The following is a 25,716-nucleotide window of genomic DNA, read 5'->3' on the forward strand; positions in this document are numbered from 1 at the left end:
TTCTTGACTTCAAGAATTTTCTTCAAAACTTCACTTTGAAATCTGAATCACACTTATACAAGCAATTCTATGTGTCCCTTCTCAATGTTTTTCTCCCACCTTGACCTTGTTAGCAACAAATTTGATTTTTCTCAAAATGAACTATGATACTAAACAACATGGAAATTTTAACACCTTGCTCTATTTGATTTCTTTCATTCCCTAGGTCCTTAATATTGAGGCTATGCATATGGTTTTTACTATTAACATTGCCAAACTAATGCCAAAATCCATTTTTCCTTGCATAAATTTCACATTATTGAGCCTTAGGTTAATGTTAAGCAATTGGTGTTTCTTCTCTCTCAGAATTTATCTCACTATACATAGCCTTTGACCTTGATGCTCTTGATTGTCTTGATGAAGATTTAGGAGATGAAGTTGATTTTGGCTTCTTCCTTCTTGGCTTCTTAGGAACATGATGAGTAACCCCAGCTGATGGAATATTGCCTTGGTACATGACTGGTTTTGGTTGGTTTCCTGCTGGATCTTCAAAATCTAATCAAAGGTTTATAATTACTACATTAAACCAAACAATAAACAGATATGTAGTCGAGACAACTTAGAGTGAGATTAATTTTTGCAATGAGACGGGAGTTGAGTAGTTCAACTAGTTTGAAATAAAATTAAACAAAGAGCTAAACACTTGAATGACAAAATTAAAATCGGATACATTCTACTAAGTTATAAGTCTCATTAGTCACTCGCTATATAGTTAACCAACCAGAGAACTTCTTTTAATGACACAGAATGTGTTGATCAATTTTTTTAGAACCAGAGCTAGATTGATATGAGGTTCAAATATTAAAAAAAACTTTTTTAAATATTTTACATTTTTTATCAATCATCTAATTCAACAGTGGACTTCAACTGTCTGAATCAAATTTGACCCTCAAACCGGCTTTGAAAACATTGAAGGAAAACATAAAAAATGGGATAAAGTGGTGTAGGTAGCAATAAAATTCTGAGGCCCAAATTTAATAAGCGATGGTAAATTGCATGTTTTAGGCCCAAAATTAATAATATTAACCGTTAATTGCTTTTTCCTCACCAAACAAGCAAATTATTGATTAATGCATTACTCCAAAATTATATAGTACTAAAAACCTTTTCTCAAGTTAAACATAGTGATTAGAGTTCGAACTCAAACTCCTTCGTTTATGTGTGTGTGAGAATTTTCAATAATTATTATCATTTTGTTTATCTATAAAAAAAAATATTTCTCAGAAAATGGAATATTCTATCCAACTATAACACCCCAACCAAAAGGTTCTAAATTTCTAATAACTAACCCCTAAATTTAATATAGTCAAATCCACTTTGTTGGTTAAAAAAAGTTTTAGTCTCTTACTTGGTCCACTAAAAAGGGTATTAAAGTGTAAAACATGAGCTAGTAGATTCCCTTCCTAATGAGAAAGTTTACTCGTGACAGAAGTGCCAAACTCTTACCATGGGGGCAAAGAATCTATATGCTGTTCTTTTGTTTTAGAAAGCCTCACAAGTTTACCTCGTTGAAATTAAAGTGACAATAATAACCTAATAAAAAAGTGACAATTCTAAAAATAATAATAATCAAATAAACTTTCCCTTACTACTAGGTTATATTGTTCAAGCTTGGGAGACTACAACGTTTCACATGAATGAAGAAAACATGACATCAAAGAATTTTCATGCTTAGTCTTTGAAATTGTTTCCAAGTGTTTAAGCCCTTGTAACGGTCTTTTTTGTCTAACAAAACTCACTTACACTAAATATGTAGAAGAAATATATTCCAGACTCGAATACGTATCCTTATTATCGCATCAAATTTCTCGTCATATTAACATACGAGCTACGATCATGGGACAAACATTTTTAATGGCTTAGAGTACTCAATATATTACTCCATGAGTTTAAATTAAACATGTAAGAGTTTAAAAGAGGTTATTTCTTAAACTAAAAAAAAAAATTATATAAATTCGTTTAGATGAGATGATATGTGTCTCTTCTAATTTAACCAAGATCCTTGGTTCGAATCCAGCCTTGAACATTCAGTAATGTTAAAACTCTTAGGGGAACTTGCCGTTCATTTAAGTTCCACAATAATCGAGGGATTAGTCTCCACAGTTGCATGCGGAAAAAGTCAAAAAACATGATCTAGATTAAACGTTGGTTTACAAGAAATAAAGCATACCTTGATTGAACCCAGATGTGGAGACAGTCAATTGATTAGGATCTTTTTGGTCACTCAAACTACCAATTGATGTTGAAAAATCAGGTGCCGTTTTAAATCCATTCATCTGCAAACTCAACAAAAAGAATAAACAAAATTATGAAATATTTAGTCTATTTATTATCTAATTTAATATATACATGAATAAAATAATACATACCCAACTGGGTCCATTTCCATTGGGACCATCCCATCCAATGTGAGCCACATGCTTAACATCTGTTGGATGCCCAATTTCTATCTCCCTCTCCTTCACAACTACAACACCCAACAAATTCTAAATTAAATAAAATTTCTAAAAAATTAGATAATAAATATATAAATTTTTGCTAAATTTAATGAAAAATGTCATATTTTTTCTTTAAATTTTTGTCCTTAATTTAATATATTCTAGTGATAGAAAAGATAAATAAAAAAATGTGTCAAAAAAAATAGAAATTGGAAAGTTAATAGTATATTGGAGGTGTACCAAAGGATAGATAAATTACCAAAAATTTGGGATATGTACTTAAAACTTTTGTAGATCCCTTTAATCGTCATGGTGGAATCACAAACCCAAGCTCAATATGGTAGCCTATTAGAATGGCAAAATGTAGAAGCAAAAATCCTAATTTTAATGCTTTTGTTGCCTGTCACAATATGAATATGCATGATTAAACTTTGGTCATAAAAAAATGAATAATTAAATATTGTACACAATTATGAATTCAATAAAAGGGATTAGTTCAATGCATGTGATTTAAGAGGAACCTTTCCTCCGTCAAAAAAAAAAAAAAGAGGAACCTTTCCTATATTAGTCTATAATATGAATGATTGAAGATTGGTATTTGATTATAAGAATACAAAGATGATTAATTAATTTGTTGTCATATTAATGTGGAGATTAAGAAAATTGTTAAGGGTAAACATGATCAGAGATAAAATAAATAAAACAATAGGAGTACCTTTGAAGAGAATTAAGACGTTGAAGGAGCTATAAAAACATTGAAATGAGGAAGATGGTTATTCCTTCAAATCCAGAAGCCATTGATTTTGGATCCATTTCTCATCATTATGAAACTTCTTTTGATATAGGGAATGTTATTGATCACACATGCAAAAGCCTTTGTTCAATTTCCTTTTTTCTTATAATTTCATATAGGGAAGTATCAAAATGGCATAAGAAATTGAGTTTCAAATGCAAAATCTAAAATGAATGAAAGAATACAAGAGAAGGGTTTGTTTCTAAGGAGAGAAGGAGGGGGAGAAAAGAATTGAAGGGATCCACGAAAATATGAAAAAACTATTGAATAAAGGGTGAGAGAAGAGAGAGAAGACAATTTAGAATGCCAAGTGTGGTACTAATTAATTTAATTGAATTAACAATACTACAAAAAAATGTGATATTTAAACAAACCAAAAATTTGATAACGTTAGGGAAACCGTATAAAAATACTACAAAAATAAATGTTAATTTCATTAAAAGAAAGAAAAATAATATAATTGAACTGATACTCGTACAAAAATACATGTGAGATAAGTTTTTAGTTGTTAAAATAACTTTTTTGTTGAACTTAAGAGGTCGAGAGAAGGGTAGTCAACTTATTATCTCATTTATTTATTGTACATTTAGGAGATACATATAAGTGATAAATTTGTGAAGTCTGCACCAACAATATATTGATCTAAGTAGTAATGGATTTGAGTCTCTTAAGCATGTTGTTAGTGTTCGATCATGACTCATTCGTATGAAAAAAAATCCGGTTAGAAGGAAAGAATAAACATTGTGTGTTCCATATGTTCTCCGACATAGATTAATTAGTTCAACGATTGTGGAAACTTTGTACGAATATCATAATCTCCAACAAGTTCTGCACCTTGTGAAATCTACTTATAAAATGGTCTCACTAATCTATGATTGTGTCTATCTCTTTTTGTAAATGAAGAATACATACTACATAAATGATGTAGTTAAATTGAGCAATTCATGGTGTTGTGGTGTTTTATCTGTTCATGTTATATCTGAAAGGTCGACTACGATAGTAAACTCAGTATTTATCTGTTCTTCATAAAAAAAAGTTGGTCCTTATCTTGTTACTTGTACTGCACTTTCCCAATGCGTAGATATATAGTTTTTTTTTTTAATAAACACATGAGTAAACAACTGAATTAATTTCTGATTTTATGTAGGATGTTGTCAAATAAATTTATGATTTTATGAGTATTTCAAAAAGATATTTAATTCTGTCAAATTTTACTCATGCTAGTACTATAAAAGTATTCTAGATACTAATTAGATAATACGTGAATAAACGTAAGAATAAAATTGATAGTTAGTCTTGACCAAAAAAAAAATTGATAGTTAGTTGATAAAACATAGAGACTTAATTCATGGTAAATGGTTACACATATGAATCGACTTGACAATTTAATAGATTAGTTGGAGACTAATTTTGGGGTATACTCATATACATAAATTGGGTATTCTTCCTATCAAATGTGAAGATTAATTTCTTGGGCCAAGTTCATCTATAAATTTTCATCTCAAATTTTTTAACATTCTTATTAGGGATGACAATGGGATGGAAACAGTTTTAAACATCCTTGTCCCACCTCTTTGTAACGCACCTACCCAAAATCCTTATCCGGAGTGATAATTGAACATCCACCCCCTAACGAAGAATAGGTTTCCTGGCCTCGCCCTTAAACCTAGAAATTATATTTTTTTCAACAAAACAAAGTGTGTCTACAAATCTTCGCATTTATTTCTTCATAATATCAAAAACTAATAATTAAATTGTACCGATTAACTAAAATCAATCACAACTTTTATTTAAGAAAATTAAAGGGTAATATTATACCATTTAAAGGGAAAATAGACAATAAAGTTAATAAATATAAGGATAATATAGTAAATGTAAGTAGGTCGAGTGAGGGCAGGTGTGGGACGGGTATAACCTTCCCCCGCCCCACTCACTCTGTCACTGTTTTTTTAAATTCGGCTTTCCCACACTTACATCAATTAAATCAAGTTTTTCCTTTAATTTTAGGTTGAATTCGCCGGATTAATTTTTTTTTTGTCATATTTAATTGCTATATTGCTCTATGCAGTTGCGGAGACGTAAGACTATAAGAGTGACTTAGGGTGGTTGTGTCCTCCCCTAAACTTTTTTTATAAAAATAATTATAATACTATGATTATGATATTATATATTAGCCCTTGAAGTTTTTAAGTGTCTACTATAAAAATAAAATAAAATAAAGTCTATTGAAATTTCACCAAGTAAAAAAATGCATGAGGAGGATTAATTATTAATTAATCCTGTATATAATATATGAGAACTTGAAATTCAGTTTGTCTCATCTCTCTTTTGTGTTGCTTGTGCAGTTGTGCTGCTCGTTTAGTCGACTCTTAAGACCAGCCAACAAACTCACTGGTATATTACATTGTTATTTCCATATATAATAAAGAGTATTATAAAAAGAAGCAATTAATATTATAAAATATACATATGAGATAAACGATATTTTAAAAATGACAAAATTGATGAGATAGAAATAGCTGTAATTGCTAGAAAAAAAAATTATGACTAGTTTGACCAAAACATAATAATTGTTGACATTTTGTATCAATAGTTCTATTATTGGTAAGCATTATTTTTGTAACAAGAAAAAATGCACCAATATGTTAGTGACGACAAAATTCCTTTGCTTTGTTGGCATATTTCTCACAAAAATGGGTTGGAAGCACGTTTTCAAATGTGTTTTGGTAGGAGACATTGCCAATAGGTCTCATATTTTTCTTGGTTTTTCATTCTTAAGATGGAAAGAAATATGCCAATTTGCCTGCAGAAAATCTTAGAAATCATGATCATACATGGTTGTCTTCATTTAATATGTTTGAAAATTATGCTATAGATGATTAGATCTATTCTTACCAAAAATTCTATAGATCTATTAGTAATATTGGAAACATTATAAGATGACTTTGCAGGCTTAGAGCTTCCAAAATAAGATGTCAAACAAATTAGTGTTTTGTTTTCCAGTATAGATTGGGCCAGAGACTAATAAACCTTAAATTATTGTGTTTTTTTTGGGTAAAAGAAACAATATTAGTTAATTTAAATTGATAGGTTAATATGAATCAAACAAACATCACATTATGATTGAAAATCAAACAACGTCGTATTAAGATGAGAAATCAACCAATGTCGAATCGAGACTATAATTAAGTGAATTATTGATCTGCTAATACTAATTTTTTATTTTACACCGTATAAAGAGGTTTACCTTAAAAAATGATGCATTGATGTATCTTTTTAATCATATAATTTTTCATTGTAGCTAATGTTATCGTGAGCTTAACTTAGTTGGTATGCACAATGGATAATATATGCAAGGTCCATGATTCAAATCCCGACCACCAAAAAAAAAATACTACAAAAAATCTAGTGTTTAAATTTTATTTTTTTTATAGATTTTTTAACATAAGTTTCTTAAAGTTCTACCGATGTCATCTTGATTGAGTCAAACTAAACCAACTTGTTGATCGATTGAGTTTGCTCTAAATTTCATGAGAAAAGATCGTAAAATTCTATGTTGTCGGCATCATTAAAAAAGATAGGTATAATTTATTACAATCTGAGAGTACGAAATATCTATTCTGTATACTCATAATTTTAATTAAAATTTCATAAAAACAAATGTTCATAATTTATATGCATTATCGAATATAAGACAGACAAGCAATTGCCTCCTTCACCCATTGCAGATGGAGGGTTTTAGGTGTAAATAGTTAACCTAGAATTATAGAGGTGCTGCCTGGAAAACAAAAAAAGAACAAATTTGGTTTATAAACCTATTTAAAGAGAACCACATCAATTAAACGAAACTACAAATATTAATTTCTTGTCATCGAAATCAGTCATCCATCAATGTTAATATTGTTTTAAATCAAAAACCAAAGTTGAGACTGATTGTTCTTATTCAAACGTGTCTCATTTTAATAATTGTTCAAACCGTATTTTTTAAGTTTTACATAATGCATATAAAGAAGTTTATCATATGAGTGTTGTTGTTGTTTTCAGTTTTTCATAGGTTTCTTTTACTTAAAATGAAATAATCTTTTTTTTTAACAAGCCAAAATGGAATTAATTAAATCAAAAGGAGTGGTTCATTTCGTACAAGGCATGCAAAAGAGAACCACGTAAAGTTTGTACAAGACAGGTCACTGCTGCCACAGAAAACAAAAAGCAAATAGACCAAAATAAAAACAGAAGAAGAACAACAAAGTTATTGTAAAACTCTCATGCAAAGTAGAGGATGTCTCCACCAGTCATGATAGCTAAAAGAACAGGTTGACCTACACGCCTTTAACCACCGAAAGGAAACAAAAGGAGTGGTAGAATCTTATTTTTTGTATGTTGGTTTGATGTAATCTTTTAAAAACAACTAATATCATATTAGTCTTTGAGTGGACTAATTTAACTTCTTCAAACAAATATTAGTCTTTGAAGAACGAGTTGTGCGCCAAAACACATTAACAATATTAGTTGCATTGAGAAATAAAAAACATAATTTTTTTAATGATAAATATGACATTAATGATAAAAACATGGAAATATTTTCCTCCGATAAATTAGAATAGTTGTTATTAAATATTAAAAAGTGGATGATGAATCCACGTGGGCATAACTCAGTTGGCAGAGAAATATATTGTTATATGTAGAGGTCAGGGTTTAAATCACACTTATTCACCTTAAAAAAGGTGAATTCTAACCACTAAACTACCTGACAAAAAAAGTGTCTGATGAAAAATATTATCAAGTGACAAAGATGTCCATTCATTAAGTTACAAGGATTATATGTCTTAAAAGTAAGAAATGATTTGTAACTTACACAATGTCTTGTTATTTGAGCTATTACGGGGAAATTTGTTTTAATTGACATTTTTTTTTTATGAAAATTCAAATTGTAAACATAGAGATAACAGAGGGAAGTTGAAAGGGAAAAAGACACAAAATGGTAGAATATCGGTGAATTATCAAATAATTAGAATGAGACAAGATATAGTTTTTGGTGGTAATTAAGTTTCATAGTTAAAAATAGATATGAATGAAATATGCATTTTTTTTTTAGAGGAATGGGAATGTACACATAGTAACATCCAATGTTCGCATTTTAACTCCAATTTTATAAAAACTCATGGAAAGAAAGTATAATAAAGACTTCTAATTAAAACAAAGGTTTTTTTGTCATATAGTATAATAAAGACTTATAAAGTATTGGTTCTCAACATAACCCCGTATCAAGTTAGACGTTGTATTTGAGGTTCGAACTCCCTCTACTTATGTATGAGAGTTTCATGGTTATTTATTGTTTCACTTATCTACCAGAAAAATGGGCTAAAGTTTAATGCATGTTTAACTCTCAAAAAAACATGTTTACTTATTTTTTGAAACGGCTAATATTATTCACATCGAGAGTATGCAAGGCGCACAACAAACTCGCGGGTACACAGAAAAATAAACATACAAGCATCTCTTAAAGAAAAAGAGTATAATTTGTAATTTGTTCTAGACATTTACTTTTCAAGGGATAGCAATGCATATTTTAACAAAAGAGGATAAAAAACTGTAATTCAAGTGTATCTCTGGATAGTGTGTTGTAATTTACTCTTTAGCTTATTTCTTCATTTTTATTGTTCTAAAGATTCTAACGACAAAACTTACACAAATACTAAATATTGAAAAGTGAAGAATTCTATTTCAAATTCACTTATGTAATACCAAACATCTTTACAACTAGCGTTTGAGTTATACTTACGATTAGGCATGACAATGGGGCGGGGGTGGGGACATGTTTTATCTTCCACGTCCCCATACCCTACTCTCATATACTTACTTGTTATCCTATCCATATCCAACGGAGATGCGAAATCGAATCTCATCCCCATCCTCGCGGGTTCGGGTATCCTCGACCCATCTCATCCCCGCAGTGGATAATATTTTTTTATAATATAAATAAAATATTTTCCAGCCCCGATCACAATCCAACAAAGAGATGATGATGATGATGATAGATGACTATGGTGATTGAGAAGAGAGAGGCCGAAAGTGTGAGATTTGAAAAGAGAAAAAAAGAGAACTATGATAAGTGAGTGTCGAGACTGATACTCTGACTGTGTGAGTAAAATAATTTAAGGTTTGAGTTTCCCTTTATATAAGTTTTGTTGCCATGCCTACTTATGATACTTCTCTTTCATTTTTAGTGTAAAAAATACAAGTTTTTTTTTTCTTCCGATTGTTGACGCCGACAAAAAAGATAGAAAAGCTAGTAGTCTTTTCTATAAGATAAGATAAGAAAATTAGCAAAACATTAAAAACTATAAATTTTTGGACTACAAGAAAATTAGTAAAACATAAGTATTAAAGAATATAATTTTTTTGATAACTAAATATTCTATTCATAAAAAAAACTAAAGAATAATTTACAAAAATAAAAATAAAATATTAAAGATTTAGATTTGACCAAATTCAAACAAAATATTGAAGAATAATAAATACAAAAGATTTGGTTTTGACCAAATTCAAAAGTAAAATAAAAAAATGTAGACACGTATTTAACAATGCATTACCACTTCATCAATTAATGAATATAAATAATAATTCATGTATTTTCATATTCATTAATTGATATGACAATACGTCATTGAATATATGAGTAAAATAAGTTTACACTGACGATGCATACAAATTAAATCTGAAAGAATATTATTAATTATAAGTTTTTTTTGACCCAATAAAAGTTTATTGAAATCCTTTCAAAAAAAAAAGTTTATTTAAATGGTAAACAATTGACTCACTTACAAGACCGTGTTCGATTCTGGTTATCAATGAGAAAATTTCTTGATATCCTTCGTGATCCTAATGACTCACATACACTTTTTATTTTTGGGTTATGCTAACCGGTGCCCCTTAAACTTAAAAAAAAAAAGAGAATTATTACCAAAAAAAAGAAAACTATGTTGATTTTTGGTGGATTAATTACACAATTTTTAATGCAATAATTACTGTATAATTTCCTTTTTAGTATCCTTAATCAGTGCTCCAAGGGCACCGGTTAACATTTTATCAAAAATTAATTATATTAATTTAACAAACAAATGTTAATTCTATGCTATGACAATAGTTTCATTTTTTTAATTTTGCAAAACCTTTAAAAAAAAGAAAAAGAAATTTGTAAAAGTTTGTAAGAAAATATTTAAATTTTTATATTAAAGAAAATATATCTACTTCATCACTCACAAATACACAATCAAATGCATTCTTTGCGTTTTGCGTTTCGTTTGAACAATTGAAGAATTCATTTTGAAACAACAACAACTCTTTCTCATATATAAACCGTTTCAAAACCCTTATGTTTCATTTTCCCCCAAATTCAAAACCCTAACCCTAATTTCTCTCTCAATTTTCCCAATTTCTCAATTTCACACCCCACCATGAGCAATGAGATTGTTCAAAAGCCTCCACCATCAATCCTCGTTGGTCGATTCAAAGCTTTGTTGAATCAACGTCGTGAAGAAGATCCTAGGTTGAGAAATTCGCAACCTTCAACAGAAGAAATTGTTCAGATTTACGAGCTTTTGTTGTCTGAACTCACGTGTAATGTTAAACCTATCATCACTGATCTTACTATCATTGCTGAACAACATCGTAATCATGCTAAAGGAATCGCTTTTGCTATTTGCAACCGTATTGTTGAGGTTTTTGTTTTTTACACCCCCTTTTGTAAAATTCCACACCATTGTTCAGATTAAGAGTTATTGTTGTTTTCATTGTTGTTAATTCAATTGTTGTCTATTTCATTGTTCTATTTGTTTTTTACTTTATGAATTTTGTTTATTGCTATTCGATAGGAAAAAGTTTCGATTTTTAGTTCATTTCATTTGATGGGTTTCACAGTTTTGGCGATTTTTTTTTATTTATAATAATTGTTCATTTGATTAATAATTGTTTATTTGGGAATTGGAAATTGAAAGTAATGATTTTGATGTAATTGTGATTGTGTTAAACCGATTAGTAGCATCTGGGCAATTGAAAATAATAAGGATTACATGGTATATAACTATTATATAACTATAACTAATAATGAACGATGCTGTCAAATACCGGGTGTAGTGTAGCGGAATTTGAACAAACTACCGTCGTTTTGCGATTAGCTTTTTAGTTAAAGTGTTGTCAAATAGCAGCACTAGTCCTATAGCAGCACTGTAGCATAGCGGAATTTGAACAAACCACTGTTTTCCGCGATTTGTTATTGATAACATTGTTAACAAATGCTAAAATTTAGAGATTCAAGTAAGTATAGTTAACCGTTAACACAATTGAGTAATTAAAAATCGATTTTCGGAACCTATAAAAGTGAAATACTTAGTGTATCAATGGTGGATTATAGAAGCCAGGGCACATAATTTCGTGTAATAATAATGGGGTTTACGGCCTATGGTGGATATAATAGGAATTGAGGACGATAGTGGCTTGCACGAAATCTGCCATGTCGTACTGCCATGGCGGCAATTTGACAACACTGGAAATACTATACTATATTTAATTTTTAAAGGATTTAGGCAGGCATTTCATCTGAAAAAAGGGAATTCGTTATTGTGCTTTTGCTGAAATGATTAAGTCTTTTGGTGACCTGCTCAAGTTGGAATACAGTGTTCCAAATCCTCACAGCTTTTCTTTTCTGTGAGTTTTTGTGCGTGCGTGCGTGTTATCTGAGTTACCTGTGTTTTAGGTTGCTTGTAGTAGAAATATATGAGAAAGAACATGGCTGCAATTGAATGTTAAACAATTTTCTGATTAAATTGAATGATTTTGGAACATTAGCATATACTTGCTTGGAGTAAATATTAGGTTAAGTATATTGTTAGTCTTGCAGTCATGTATCACACATATTAGACTATTGATAATCCAGCTTACTTCATATATATTTCATGCCTATGTTAATATGTTATTTTTTAGCTATATTTATAGCGTAGTATATTTGCTGTTATTGTTTTTAGACAAGCTATTAACCAAGGTTGTGTATTACTAGTAGCTTATGCTAGAAGATTGTTGGGTTGCTGGTGTCATGTCATCTACCTGACAGTTAGGTCAATTTGATAGAATTCTATCTATTATATATCTTGATTCTGTGTATATTCATTTCATCACTTTTGCATTTCAGAATAACCTATCGTATTCTTACCAGTTTGCGTTCTCTCCCAAGCTTCATCACCACTTATCATTTTCTATGAATACCTATAATGCCAATTTTCAACCCTCTTACTACGTAACACACACTTTTATCATTTCATACAAAGTATACAAAGTAACTAGTACATAGTTTGCTTTATCTTTGTCAACATTGGTGATTTCAGAGGCAGAATAATAAAATTGTTTAATTATGATACTGATGCCTCTTCTAAGTTTATATGGGCGTAGTTTGCTCGTACCAATGAGAAATAAGTTTGATTCTTTGTTGGAAAAATCATACAGGGACTCTTACAGAAGTATTGGTTCTTAACCTAACCCCGTATCAATTTTGATTTTTGAGATTAATTGTCACTAATCTCTTCTCTGAAATGGAAACTTTGTAAGAATTGGTTAAAGAATTCGGTAAATAACTGTGCAGTAAATCATTTTATAGTTGTCCAGAACACATAACTCATCATGCAAAATGTTGTCACTGACATGCCACTAAGTTTAGTGTGGAGACTGGAGAGTGATTCCTTTTTCTTTTCTATTTTTTCATTTACTATCTAGTTAATAGTTTGTAGTGTAAAATCAACGTCTCTATTATTATTCGAATCTCCGCTGTTTGTATCGTCTCCAATTGTTTATTTTTTTTCAGGTGTCTGCAGATCAAAAGCTACCTTCACTCTATCTCTTGGACAGTATTGTGAAGAATGTTGGCCAGGAATATGTTCGATACTTCTCGCAGCGTCTACCCGAAGTAGGTCATTTCGAGTTTATTGTAATTTGATTGAATTCTTAAATGATTTAATTCTGTTATTGAAACTTATAGTTCTATTGTCTGCCTAGGTTTTCTGCGTGGCATACAGACAAGTTGATCCAAGTTTACATTCTGCTATGCGACATCTCTTTGGTACCTGGTCAAAAGTCTTCCCTCCTTCTGTCTTACGGAAGATTGACGTGGAATTGCAATTTTCTAAACCAGTTAATAATCAACCATCAGGCGTTAATTCCCTTAGGGCTTCTGAATCTCCTCGACCAACTCATGGGATACATGTTAACCCAAGATACGTAAGACAAATAGAACACTCTACTTCAGTTATTGATAGTGTAAGTTTTTTTCCCTTCAAATATGTACTCCTTACAAAATATTTTGGATGGAACTGCATCTCATTTAGTTGCGGATTTAATAAGGATGTGTTTGGCATCAATAATTTGCATATATTCAGAAAAAAAAGAAAAAGAAACTGATTGCATGTAACCAGAAGCCAATGTGATTTTTGTGGAAAATATCTTTATTTTGCGCAGATGCTTTGTGTCTCAGATTTTTTTTCTCTAGAATCTTATGTCTTAAAATATTTTAATTTCTGTTGAGGCAGTCAGTCTTAGATGACATATTAGATACTTCTATTTCCTTGTATTCAGTAAGGACTTTGTTCTACGTGAAACTGGATTATGTTGCATCTGTTAGTTCCCTCTAGCAACAGATAACTCCTGCATACTACTATAAGATGTATTCTGACAGTGTGTTGGTTTCATCCTCACAGGTTGCAGGTGAAAGGTTAGACTCAACAGGAACTGCTGGAAATGCAAATTTCGGTCTTCTTGCTAGTAAGATTAATCAATTTGTCCCAAGTAGGGTTGGAAGATCATCGTCACCACCAAGAATTGGACTTGATAGGCATATGCCCTCATATATGGATGAATATTTAGCTGACAATTCTACTGGTAGGACAGTCGAGAGAGAATCTCCCCATCATGCTGTTGATTATGGCCTAGTTAAAGGATTAGGTAGAGAAGAAGAGTCGAGTGAGTGGTCGCGAAAGCCGTTTTCTGGTGATAGTCGGAAGAGATTTCAAACTTCTATGACATATAGCCTTAGTAACGGACAACCACGTCAAAATCCAAGAGCACTAATTGATGCCTATGGTAGTGACAAAAGCCAAGAAACTTCTGGCAGTAAGCCTTTGTTAGTTGAGCGGCTGGATAGAAATGGTATGGATAAGGTTATGACAACATCATGGCAGAATACTGAAGAGGAGGAGTTCGATTGGGAAGATATGAGTCCGACAGTAGTAGACCATGGTAGAAGTAATGGTTTCCTGCAACCAACTATCGGTTTCTCATCAGAAAAGCCTGTTACTGTTGCAGCCAATGCAACTTCTTCAGTGTCAAGGGTGTTTCCTGGTCTCAATTCAAATATTGAGTACCGTCCACCAGTTTTGCCTGCAGCTTTTGAAACAAGGCACTCCGTAAATGTGCATGCTCCACGTCCTCCCAGCATAACTCCTATATTTCCATCGAAGAATCCTGTTAGGAATCCTTTCGAATCAATAAATGCCAATAGTACCATTGTGAGTCATGGTCTAATCAATAGGCCTTTTCCTATGCATGAACAATCGTTGCACGGTGTTGAGAACAATGATATCAATAAAAGAAACCTGTATCAGCTACCTAATCAGCTTCCTGGTCTGATTTCATCTAACCCGCCAAACAGTGTACAAACACCGTCATTCCAGTTTTTTCCACCTCAGGATCCAGCAGCGTCACAATTTACTTATAGGCCATCTTTGCCAGGTCATGGTCCTGCTATGAGTAACCCCCTGCCAAATGTACGACCTGTTATGCCACTCCCTTTGCCAGGCCAAAGAATCGGAAACAACTCTTTTCATTTCCAGGGGGGAGCTTTGCGACCTTTACCTCCACCTGGCCCACATGCTCCATCCCAGATGCCACCTCATCCCAATCCTAGTCCATTTGTACCAAACCAACAGCCAACTGTTGGATATTCTAATTTGATTAATTCACTCATGGCCCAAGGTGTAATCTCATTGACTAATCAAGCCCCTTCACAGGTAACTAAATCTATCTTAACTTTTTCTTTTAAATTCCTGTTTTCCTTCCATTTTTGACTTGCTTGCTTACCAACTTTGTAATTATATTATGTTTGTAGGATTTTGTTGGCATTGAGTTTGATCCAGATACTCTGAAGGTTCGTCATGAATCTGCAATCAGTGCCTTATACGGTAATCTTCCTAGACAGTGCACAACTTGTGGCCTCCGATTCAAATCCCAAGACGAGCACAGCAGTCACATGGATTGGCATGTGACTAAGAACCGTATGTCTAAAAACCGTAAGCAGAAGCCCTCTCGTAAATGGTTTGTGAGTGAGACGATGTGGCTTAGTGGTGCAGAGGCATTGGGAACTGAATCAGCTCCAGGTTTTTTGCCAACCGAGACCACTGAGGAAAAGAAAGAAGATGAAGAGTTGGCAGTTCCGGCCGACGAGGACCAAAATACATGTGCATTATGTGGAGAACCTTTTGAAGAGTTTTACAGTGATGAAACGGAGGAGTGGATGTATAGAGGAGCTGTATACCTTAATGCGCCTAATGGAATAACAACAGGCATGGACAGGTCGCAGTTAGGCTCCATTATTCATGCTAAATGCAGATCTGAATCTACCCCGTGTGAAGATTTTGTGATGGACGAAGGGGTATATGTTCTCATATTACTTTTTTATGCGTTTGTCTTGTTTTTGTTATACTTTAAGTCTTTAACTCATTGACCAGCATTGAACTATATTTCTTCGCAACTATATGTTTTTACTTAAAGTCTTCAACTCATTGACAAACATTGAACTAAATTTCTTTGCAACTTTATATCGTAAATTGAACATTTTGGCTGAAATGCAAATGCAATGCCATGTTTTTTTTTTCCGCTGCCTTCTCTGTCATGTTTTGCAAATGTGGATGTCATGGTTCACAATAGACTGCAACACTAGGTGTGGTAATTTATGCTCGAACAACACCTCAATGTTGAAAAAATTGTAAATATGCGTTCCTATTTAATCGCTGCTAACTTCGCATGATGTTATGATTTCTAGTGGACTTTTTCATGTGCTGATGTTTTTCAAGTAGCAAATATTTATTCTTTTGTTTCCCTCTTTGTATGCAGGGTACCTATGAAGAAGGCAGTCAAAGAAAACGAATGCGGAGCTGACTAAACTAGTCCATTTTTGTCCACTGTAACTTATGAGTTTCGGATTAATGTATGCTTTTACATTTTTTTAAAAGTAGAGCAGAATCTTCTGAAATACATGGCCTCTTGCCTAAATTATGTACATGTATAGGTGCTCCTGTGTAACATCCATAGTTTATTGCAGTCAAAAGGTTACATTTAACCTGCAAATTTTCAGTTCCTTACCTTTATTGTCCCCAAAAAAGCTTTCAAAATTGTCATTTCTTTTACATTATTTCTGGGATGGAGCAGTAGTTACTGGGGACATGGCAAAGGATCCATGAGCATTTACTGTTTGAATTGCTGTACCGAATATAAATGGTGCATTGATGAATGGATGAGAATACTACAGATATTTCATGTTTTTTTCCTTCTAATAATATTTCTGCTAGACATTTTATTTTAATGTCATTGGCTTTTTCTATAAATTATTCAATTGCTTTTTGCTATATTGTTTTGTTGTTCCAAGTTCTCAATGTTCTGTTTTGTTGTTCCAAGTTCTCAAAGTTTATCTTCAACTTGGAAAACAGTGGTTTATGTTGCACTAATCCTTAACACTTTGTCCTTAAAAAGAGATTTAATTAATTCGTTTTTTACTATATTAGTCTCTAGTCTATACAATATTGACAAAACAAGACAAACTTAGTCAATACAGGAACACGATTACTCAAAAGTTTTGTTTTTAATCCCTAAAAAAATCACACTTTTTAATCCCTACATTTTGTCAGTTTTTAAATTTATTTAAACAAAAACACGTCAGAATTTTCTGTTCAATGATCTTTGCCCAAAAAATTAATGGTAAATTATGAAATTCCTAAAATACCCCTTAATCCCAATATTTCCCTATTCTCTTCTTTACCCACTTCCAGCCTTCAGCTTCCAGATTTCTTCTTCAACTTCTTCTGCCTCACCTTCTTCTTTCCATCAAACCAAAACCCAAATTTCATTCATTATTTTCTTCTTCTCTAGATTTATTTACTCTTGGTTCCATCATCAAACAGAACCACACAACACATCTCTCCATTATATTCCATCAATTTGAATCTTTATTGCAATAAAACTTAATCATGAATCAATTGATGCATAATAGAACCTTAATCACAAATCAGTTGAAACCTAATCAAACCTGAATGAAGGTTGAATCACTGTATGAACGAAACCGAGTATTGGGGTAAAATGGAATCACAAACATATCTTGGGATCGATGCGTATGGTAAATCCTAAAATAAAGTAGTTGCGTCCTCCGCGAGATTTTATGAAGTGTAATGTATATGTTTCGCTTTTATACAAGCTTTAATAGTGTAACGTATAAGAGATGAAATAGGGTTTTTTGTTTGAGCTAAAACGATGTGGCTAGAACCTTTTTTTTCTGTTCCCATAGGCAAAGCGAACATGCTACTTGCTGCGATTCATTGGGTCAAGACTCAAGAGAGCTTGGATTTGATAATGTGATTTTCTCTACAAACTCCAAGATTGTAGTTCATGCATGATTATACTAGTATGGTCTTGTTATTAGGAAGTGTCGTCACATATTTGAGTCTAGTGTTTATAACTCATGCTGAATTCTCTAAGAGAGAAGCTAATGTGGTTGCTCATCATCTTGCTAAAGCTACATGTATTTATTCTTCTCTCTTTAATGAAATGAACAAGTTTTCTTTCATAAAAAAAAAAAAAAACATTAATTTGACTAAAGGATAAATAGTCATTTTGTCTGTTCCACAAAATACATAATCAGATTCAAGTTGTATGAATTCTAAATTTGAAAGCTAGTGAATTTGAAACAGCACATTGCAATTGATTCATATTACTACCGTGTTTACGGTGCTTGTTTTTTTGGAGTCTGTTTTAGGTGGTGATGTATTTTGGTGGGTTTATTTTCAGGGGTGTTTTTAGGTGGCTATGGTGTACTATCTATATACGGCACCATTTGTATCTTGTTTCGTCCATACCTTGCGTCTTGCGGGGATGACGTTTAATAATATTTGCCGATTAAAAAAAAACTCATCTCTAAAACTCCAACACTAGAAACAGTTTCAGAGAAGTTGAACAGAAGCAATTATGTTTAAAAATAGAAGGGAAAAAGCAAAACCACAACTAAATGATAAACACAAAGAATGAATCACATAAAAATCTGAAAGAACTAACAATAACAGAAGGAACAAGGCAACTCAAAATGGATGCTTATGGAAAATATCAAAACCTCAAGAAAAAACATCTTCACCATGAAGTTTATTAAATAATATCTTGCCTACACAGAATCAAAACAAAGGAAGAGGGAGAGAGTTTGAATATGTTGTCCAAACTATCAAACTAAAAGTTTGCATATTAGACTAGAAAGTAAATAAAAACACTGATAATTCTAGTTAACATACTTAAATTCAAATGAAATTTTACATTTTGGAGATATCCTTGGAGTGGAGAACAATTCTTCTCTAATATGATTTATTTTCAAAAGCATTCTATCTGAGGAGCCAATAGCAACGCCGATTCTCATGTCTTGTAAAAGACTCGCATTCTGCAAAATATATTTTGCAAATTGAAGATCATTTGCCGAGGCATCAAGGTTTAAAATGGTACATGATGTGAGGTGTGACAAAACACATTCATGAACAGAAATTGGGCATTTGCATTTCCTGGACGAGCTGGTCTCCATCCACTGTCAGAAGGATAAAAAATAACATTTATCAAAATCTATAAAAAAGAAAAAAAGAACAAACAAACAAACAAATGTACTACTCAACAAACCTTTTTAATAAAAAGAATTTGAAGATTGGGAGAATGGCGGAGAAGTTCTACTACACAATCCCAATTATGAAATGTGAAATAACAAAACACTAGTTCAGTATGAATTAAGTTTGAAAACATCAGAATGACATTGAAAGAGGCCTCTTTAAACCAAAAGTTTATGCGTAGAAACTCGACATTATCAATACCATTAAACTGAGCATCCACTTCACTAATACTGGCTCTAACCAATTTAGGCAAGGCCAAGGATTTAAACCCTTCTTCTGGTACGTTGTAACTAAATGTATTGATATACTGAGCATGCAAATCTTCTAGGATAGGACAAGCATAGAGAAAATTTATATAATCATTCCAATTTTCAAAATAAACATATTCCAAAGTTAGGGTTTTTAGTGATGGAAGATCAACACAAGAAGTGTCCGCTCCAACATTTAACCTTTCAAGTTTGAGAACAACAAGGGTTTGGAAGATGAAAATACTCGGCTTCAAGGTGTGGTAATATAGAGTGAGATGAACTTCCTCAATACTACGCTGTTTTGAGGCTTCTAGCCATTCTGTCACATTAAATGGACCCTTTTGATTGTGGTCTTTAAAACGACACTTGAGGCGAAACATTTTGAGGGGTTGATTTGTTGCACGAGGAGAGAGCAGGATAGTATCAACAATGCGACAGAAGCGAAGGAAGGCGTCATAATCTTTGGTGGTTTCATCTTCAAAGCAAAGAACAGGTAGTGAACAACATAGTTTGCTCCACCGTTTCGAAAGAACTGTTGTAGTGAAAGAGAGTTTTGTTGGGAGAAAACAAAGAATGTGTTGCAATAACTCATCCGGTAAATCACTGATTCTATCGACCAAACTGTTTCCATCATTATTAAGTGCCTGCTGTGAACCAGAAGACCTCTGACACAAAGTCAGATCATCATAGCAGACCTAAAACAACAATATAAAATATTAATAATATTTTTTATTAGTTTCCTATAAATAAAACCTATGATCATTAGATACCGCTGCTATAATTTACTTAAAAAAATTAGCTGCAGAAATCACAAATACCTAGTTGTTTGAAGTGAATCATCCAATTATTAAAGCATGTTGGTTTTAACAAAACAATTAGAAAACCCTAGAAAAATTAATTCACACTAAAACAGAAATAGAAACAGAAAAACAAATACGCATAAACAAAAAACGCAGAAGAAGCAATAAACCTAACAAAAGTGTAACACATGCAGAAATTAACCTCAGCTGTAGAAGAAGTCGAAAGAAGCCTCTCTTTTTCCCTTCTTTTCTTCATCGGCAAGGCAAAAACCCTATCTTGTTTTCTCTGAATTGTCCAACTTAGATTGCATAAACGACGCAGTTTAGATAAAATTATGTGAGGAACAGGATGAATTGTGTCTAAGGCACAGTATGTAAGTATTTCCCTAATACAAAACACCCAATTCCAATTGATAAAATTAGGGTTAGGGTTTAAGAATTGGAATTGAGAAAGAGAAAGTTAAAAAGAACAACCTACAACAAACGCTGTTAGTCTATGTGAGTGAGTGTCCTTAACGGAGTTGTTGTCGTTTTCTTTTTCTACAATTATTACGTGAAGTGAAAAACTTTGATTAATCACTTTATGCTCTACTACTACTTTACTAGGGTTACTATAAATAGATTTAAACTAAGTTCAAACCAAAACCATTAATTTAAGCCGTTGATTAAGTTTCATCTAATGGTTGTATTTGGTTTTGAGGTGAATCCGAAATTCCTAATGAAGTGTGTGATGGATTTATATCGAGTAATACTCCAATCAAATCTAAACTAAGCATATTTTGAGGGGAGTTAGTTAAAATTATTCTTATTGTTTCTTGGCTTAATTTTAGTCAACATTTTTATCTTTTTATATGTTGGATTGGATTGGATTTCTATGCGTATTGGATTTCTACACACTCTCAATTAGGGTTGGACAAATGGATTCAACCCGTCCGTAACCGACCGATAGGGTTGGGAATAGGCCAGGCCAGGCCAGGCTTTGCCTGGCCTACGAAATTTTTTGCAGGCCTGAGCCTGGCCTATGGCCTTTCATAGGCCTATTTTTTTGGCCTGGCTTGGCCTATTTAAAAGTCTGGCCTGGCCTGAAAGCCTATTTACAGGCCTACTTTTAAATAGGTTTAATAGGCCTCACTAAACATTCCATTTTATCTACTTTTAAATAGGTTTAATAGGCCTCAAAGCCTATTTGAGTGTAAGACTTGTCTATCACTATAAGGCCTTAAAAGCCTATTTCACTATAATGCTTTAAAGCCTATTTAAAAAATCCACTATAAAGCCTAACATGCATAAACAGACCGGCCTATTAGGCTTCATAGGCTTTTTTGATAGCCTAAGCCTGACCTATTTACTTAAATAGGCTTTTTAAAAAGCCTAAGCCTAGCCTTTTTAATAAACAGGCCAGGCCAGGCCAGGCTTAAACAGGCCAGGCCATAGGCCCCTATAGGCCGGCCTGGCCTATTCCCAACCCTACCGACCGGCCTGTCATCAAAGCAGTCAAACCGATTGGATCCAAAAGAGCTGAAATGGTAATTTTCTTTATATATAATATAAATACAACAACTAATTAATGTATTTGTTCTTTATTATAGACTAGATATATTAATTATTGAATGAATTTAAAAAAAATGAAATTTTATGTATAATTGAAACTATCACATTTTTTGATAAGCAACTTATCACCTTTTACCTTAGGTCTTCTCTAATTGTTGTATCTTCCGTTAGTGTTCATAAAGAGAGGTAAATGTAAATATACGTCTAAGATTATTATGTTTATTTACAATTTCCATAAATTCATGGATTGCACCAAAATGACTATTTACACTTTACTTTAATTTTCGTTCATCTTGTAGTATAGAAAATGGAACTCACTTCATTTAGTAATATTCAAATGAGTTTCTTGCAATAATTATTACAAAATTTGTTTAAAATTTGTCAAAAGAAAGAATGTGCTGGATGATATATGTGCACATTCCGGTCTCTTGTTATTATTATTGAATTAAATCCGCTACTTTAATTTTCCACGCAAAACCAACTTTTTTGAATAGCTTTAGTTAAACACAGAAACGACAGATAGCAATAGTTGTAATTGGTCTTTGTGAATTTCACAAACTTTTTATACTAAAATCGCATAGCAGCGTATAAGAGGATTTCATAGTTATTTTTAAAAGTAGTTATAAGATAATATACATACAATATGATCGTTTCTTACCGAACGACATTGTAAAACTATTTTACACCATCGATGTATATCCATTAGACTCATTTTGTTATGTTTTATTTTAAGATAATTGAGCCATCTTTTTTTTTTTTTTTTATATAAATAACTATTACTATTAATTTATTTGTAAGTGACAAACGTGATTCTTTCACCTCAATCAAGTGTTGTTTAAGAATAGAAATTTATATCATTCTCCATACAAAGAGAGTTTCGTGCGCGCCAAATGCATCAAATAGCAACAAAGAATAAATGATTATTCACATTAAACACCCCTTGTCTGAGCCACGTGACTATAGAATGCTCCCAATAGAAGTTAGGTCAAATGCATATAAAGGTCCTTTAAGTTTTTCGTTTTTTCCAAAGTGGTCCTTTAAGTTTCAAAAGTCCCAAACAAGTCTTTTTAGTTTTTGAATCGTTTCAAACAAGTTCTATTGTAGATACCATAGTTTGGTAATTGCTTCCTTGAACTCATCTTTGGTACCAAATCTGGCTCCTAACACCACTTAAAATTAGTCATCTTTTTATGCATGACAAATGGTGGATAACGCTCTTTGTTGCTATCATCTGAATCATCACCATCATTCTCTAAAAGGACTTGTTTGAAACGATTCAAAAACTAAAAGGACTTGTTTGAGACTTTTGAAACTTAAAGTATTTGTTTGAGACTTTTGAAACTTAAAGGACCACTTTGGAAAAAACGAAAAACTTAAAGGACCTTTAAATGCATTTGTACTAGAAAAACACAATCTCTCTTGAATCACATCAGCTATTGTCAAGTGGACATCATGAATATCAACATATAAAACTTGCTCACACAACTTCCCAAATTTCGTCCATGACGTGAGTGTTTTGTATCAAACTAAGCGGTACTTTGAGGTTTAAAAAAAAACATCATTTCTATTAGGGTAAACAAACACAACATTTTCTACTTCTTTGTAAAATCTTTAAAAATTTATCTATAAATTATTGAATTCCAAAATCACGTACTTTTTTTAATACGTAACATGCAGACTTTTAGAGATTATTTCTAGTGATTTTGGGCACGTTTGTTTGGATTATTTTTTGTAAAAAATTGATTTTCTAATAAAAAAATATTTTTATTTTTTATTTTTGTAATGTTTGTTTTATATTTTAAAAAAAAAACATTTTTAGGGTGTGTTTGGTTTGCAAAACAGCAAGGATTGGACAGAACAGTACAAGATAGAACAGTACAACACAAGGCAGAACAACACATGACATGACAAATTTTTTATGGCATTGAGTAATTTTTTGTTTTATACGATTTTTGAGGGACAAAATGCTATTTTGGTATTTTAGACAACTTGTACGTGGGATAAAAAGTTGTGTTGTGGTTTGGTGAGGGACAAAAATATGAGTTTTTGTCCTGTCTCTTGCCTCCAGTTTGTCCTGTACCTGAAACAGTTTTACAAATCAAACACTGGACAACTAGAGTTGTTTTGTCATGTCCTTCATTTTTTAGCAAATCAAACGCATCCTAGTCTCAAAATGAAAAGTTGTTCATAGTAGCCTTTTCAAGAACTATTTTTTTCTCTAAAAACAAGAAACTCAGGTATAAGTGTTTCAAATCTTAACAAAATGATTTCTATGATATTAAACAAACATAAATAGTTTCTGATTTTTTTTTTAAAAATCTGTAACAAAAACCTCTACATTCTTTTAATCCAAAATCTATTTTTTTTAAAAGTTGAAACATACACACTCTTTATAAAAAACCAAAAGCTATTTTGTGTTTGTTTAACATAATCAAAATTACTTTAAAAATTGATTTTTAATTTGTTTGGATACGACTATAAGTGATATTTTTCTATTACAAAAATGTCATGTAGGATATTAAATCTATATATCAAGGCTTACCATAAATGTGTTTCATTTATTAAAATGATCAATTGTGTGTTCCGTGTCTGACACCGACAAAAGTAGTTATGTTCAAATAATTCACTTTCTCAATTCACTACTAGAGTCGATGTGTCAATATCAATATTGTGTTTGGTTTCTATGCCTATGTCAGTATTTCATAGTATTCAATGGTCAAAGTGACTAGCTAGCTAATAAAGATATGTGTTTGCAATTTTAATTAATTGAAGGACAGTTATGATTTCATCTCACACATACTATCCTAGAATTGTTTTGCAGTTTATGTTGGGATATCACGGCGGTGTTTTAGTCGTATTCGTATGAATTACAATAAAAAAATTTGTGCTTTAGTCATATTTTGATTATACAATCCGAAAATACTCAAATTATTGTTCGGATTATAGAATTCAAAAGGAAGTATTTTTAGAATATTGAAAGGCGCATGAGAAGATGGTAGGGTGGAAATAGAAATAGGCAATATATTATGTCTCTAAAATAAGATTGTGGACCTTATAATATATATAATATAAAGGGAAATACTTACATATTGTGCCTTAGACACAATTCATCCTGTTCCTCACATGATTTTATTTAAACTGCGTCGTTTATGCAACGGTTGGTAAATTGGATTTGGCAGTTTTCTTCTATTCCCGTTCAAAACAGGATGAACAGTACTTTGGGAACTTTACCTAAGTATTTTCCTTTGTTTTATTCCAAGTTATTAATAAATTCATCGTTTTTCTTTTTGAAGAAATATTCATCGTTTTTCTAATGCGTGTATCGTTATCAATTCATTATAATAACAACTTTAATCTAAACTAACCTTAATTTAAACTGAATAAACTAGGTTTTTTTTTTATCATTTAAATTAATGAATTTGATTGTTCGAATGTTGATTAATAATAAGGGTTATATACAAGTTCTAATGCAAAGTTTCTATTTTAAACTTTTTAACATGTGTAAATTTGCACATGATAGAAAAACCCTAATAATAATAATAATGACAATGATTCCAAAAATCTTTGAGTGGAAGATTTCAAATCTGAATAAATTGTTAACAGCCTTGAGAGTTCAATCAATGTAGAGGAATTGAGGGAGGGGTTGCTGATTTGTTATTATTTTTTTTTAAAGTTATAAAATATGTAATTAGCTGTGTATGGTCTATGGTTAATCAATACTCGATACTTTAATGATGTATTTTAGATTAGTCTTCTTTGATTTTTTTTGTTCTGTTTTTGATCCTGAAACATTTGATCTTTGATCATGCAATTTTGTGTCTATTAGGTTGTGGTACCATTTTAGTTGAATTGTGATATTTAGATGATTTTTGATTTCTGTTTATATATGCACATTTATGA

At 31.8% G+C, this 25,716-nt stretch overlaps 3 protein-coding genes across 4 annotated transcripts; 1 reads left to right on the forward strand and 2 right to left on the reverse strand.

The window, feature by feature from the left end:
* On the reverse strand, positions 1-3,580 carry LOC25495278 (CRIB domain-containing protein RIC11). 2 transcript variants are annotated; one of them, XM_013595482.3, is made up of 5 exons: positions 3,193-3,580; positions 2,737-2,877; positions 2,409-2,506; positions 2,210-2,315; positions 1-516 (listed from the first exon to the last, which is right to left on the reverse strand). In XM_013595482.3, the coding sequence occupies exons 2-5, from the start codon at positions 2,786-2,788 to the stop codon at positions 317-319; spliced, it is 456 nt and encodes a 151-aa protein (XP_013450936.1). In that variant the 5' UTR covers positions 2,789-2,877; positions 3,193-3,580; the 3' UTR covers positions 1-316. The 2 variants fall into 2 exon arrangements, with proteins under 2 accessions (XP_013450936.1, XP_013450937.1); XM_013595483.3 differs by having other exon boundaries at positions 1-534.
* Positions 3,581-10,517: 6,937 nt separating this feature from the next.
* On the forward strand, positions 10,518-16,845 carry LOC25495279 (polyadenylation and cleavage factor homolog 4). Its single transcript, XM_013595485.2, has 6 exons — positions 10,518-10,991; positions 13,124-13,225; positions 13,315-13,575; positions 14,013-15,320; positions 15,419-15,961; positions 16,423-16,845. Exons 1-6 carry the CDS (start codon positions 10,728-10,730, stop codon positions 16,465-16,467), a joined length of 2,523 nt encoding a protein of 840 aa, XP_013450939.1. The 5' UTR covers positions 10,518-10,727; the 3' UTR covers positions 16,468-16,845.
* Positions 16,846-19,088: 2,243 nt separating this feature from the next.
* Positions 19,089-20,521, reverse strand: LOC25495280 (putative FBD-associated F-box protein At5g53635). The gene is made up of 3 exons (XM_024786002.1): positions 20,468-20,521; positions 19,419-20,160; positions 19,089-19,141 (listed from the first exon to the last, which is right to left on the reverse strand). The coding sequence occupies exons 1-3, from the start codon at positions 20,519-20,521 to the stop codon at positions 19,089-19,091; spliced, it is 849 nt and encodes a 282-aa protein (XP_024641770.1).
* Between the last annotated feature and the right edge of the window lie 5,195 nt (positions 20,522-25,716).

Source organism: Medicago truncatula, chromosome 6, assembly GCF_003473485.1.
Source record: "Medicago truncatula cultivar Jemalong A17 chromosome 6, MtrunA17r5.0-ANR, whole genome shotgun sequence".
Classification (NCBI taxonomy): domain Eukaryota; kingdom Viridiplantae; phylum Streptophyta; class Magnoliopsida; order Fabales; family Fabaceae; genus Medicago; species Medicago truncatula.

Coding starts and splice junctions, on each gene's coding strand:
- LOC25495278 (XM_013595483.3), bottom strand. CDS start 2,788: ATGACGATTAAAGGGATCTACAAAAGTTTTAAGTACATATCCCAAATT. Junction 2,507..2,736: donor GTACATATCCCAAATTTTTG/GTAATTTATCTA, acceptor TGGGTGTTGTAG/TTGTGAAGGAGAGGGAGATA. Junction 2,316..2,408: donor ATGGAAATGGACCCAGTTGG/GTATGTATTATT, acceptor TTGAGTTTGCAG/ATGAATGGATTTAAAACGGC.
- LOC25495279 (XM_013595485.2), top strand. CDS start 10,728: ATGAGCAATGAGATTGTTCAAAAGCCTCCACCATCAATCCTCGTTGGT. Junction 10,992..13,123: donor TTTGCAACCGTATTGTTGAG/GTTTTTGTTTTT, acceptor ATTTTTTTTCAG/GTGTCTGCAGATCAAAAGCT. Junction 13,576..14,012: donor CTACTTCAGTTATTGATAGT/GTAAGTTTTTTT, acceptor TCATCCTCACAG/GTTGCAGGTGAAAGGTTAGA.
- LOC25495280 (XM_024786002.1), bottom strand. CDS start 20,521: ATGAAGAAAAGAAGGGAAAAAGAGAGGCTTCTTTCGACTTCTTCTACA. Junction 20,161..20,467: donor CGACTTCTTCTACAGCTGAG/GTTAATTTCTGC, acceptor TTGTTGTTTTAG/GTCTGCTATGATGATCTGAC. Junction 19,142..19,418: donor AGTGGATGCTCAGTTTAATG/GTATTGATAATG, acceptor TCCTTCTGACAG/TGGATGGAGACCAGCTCGTC.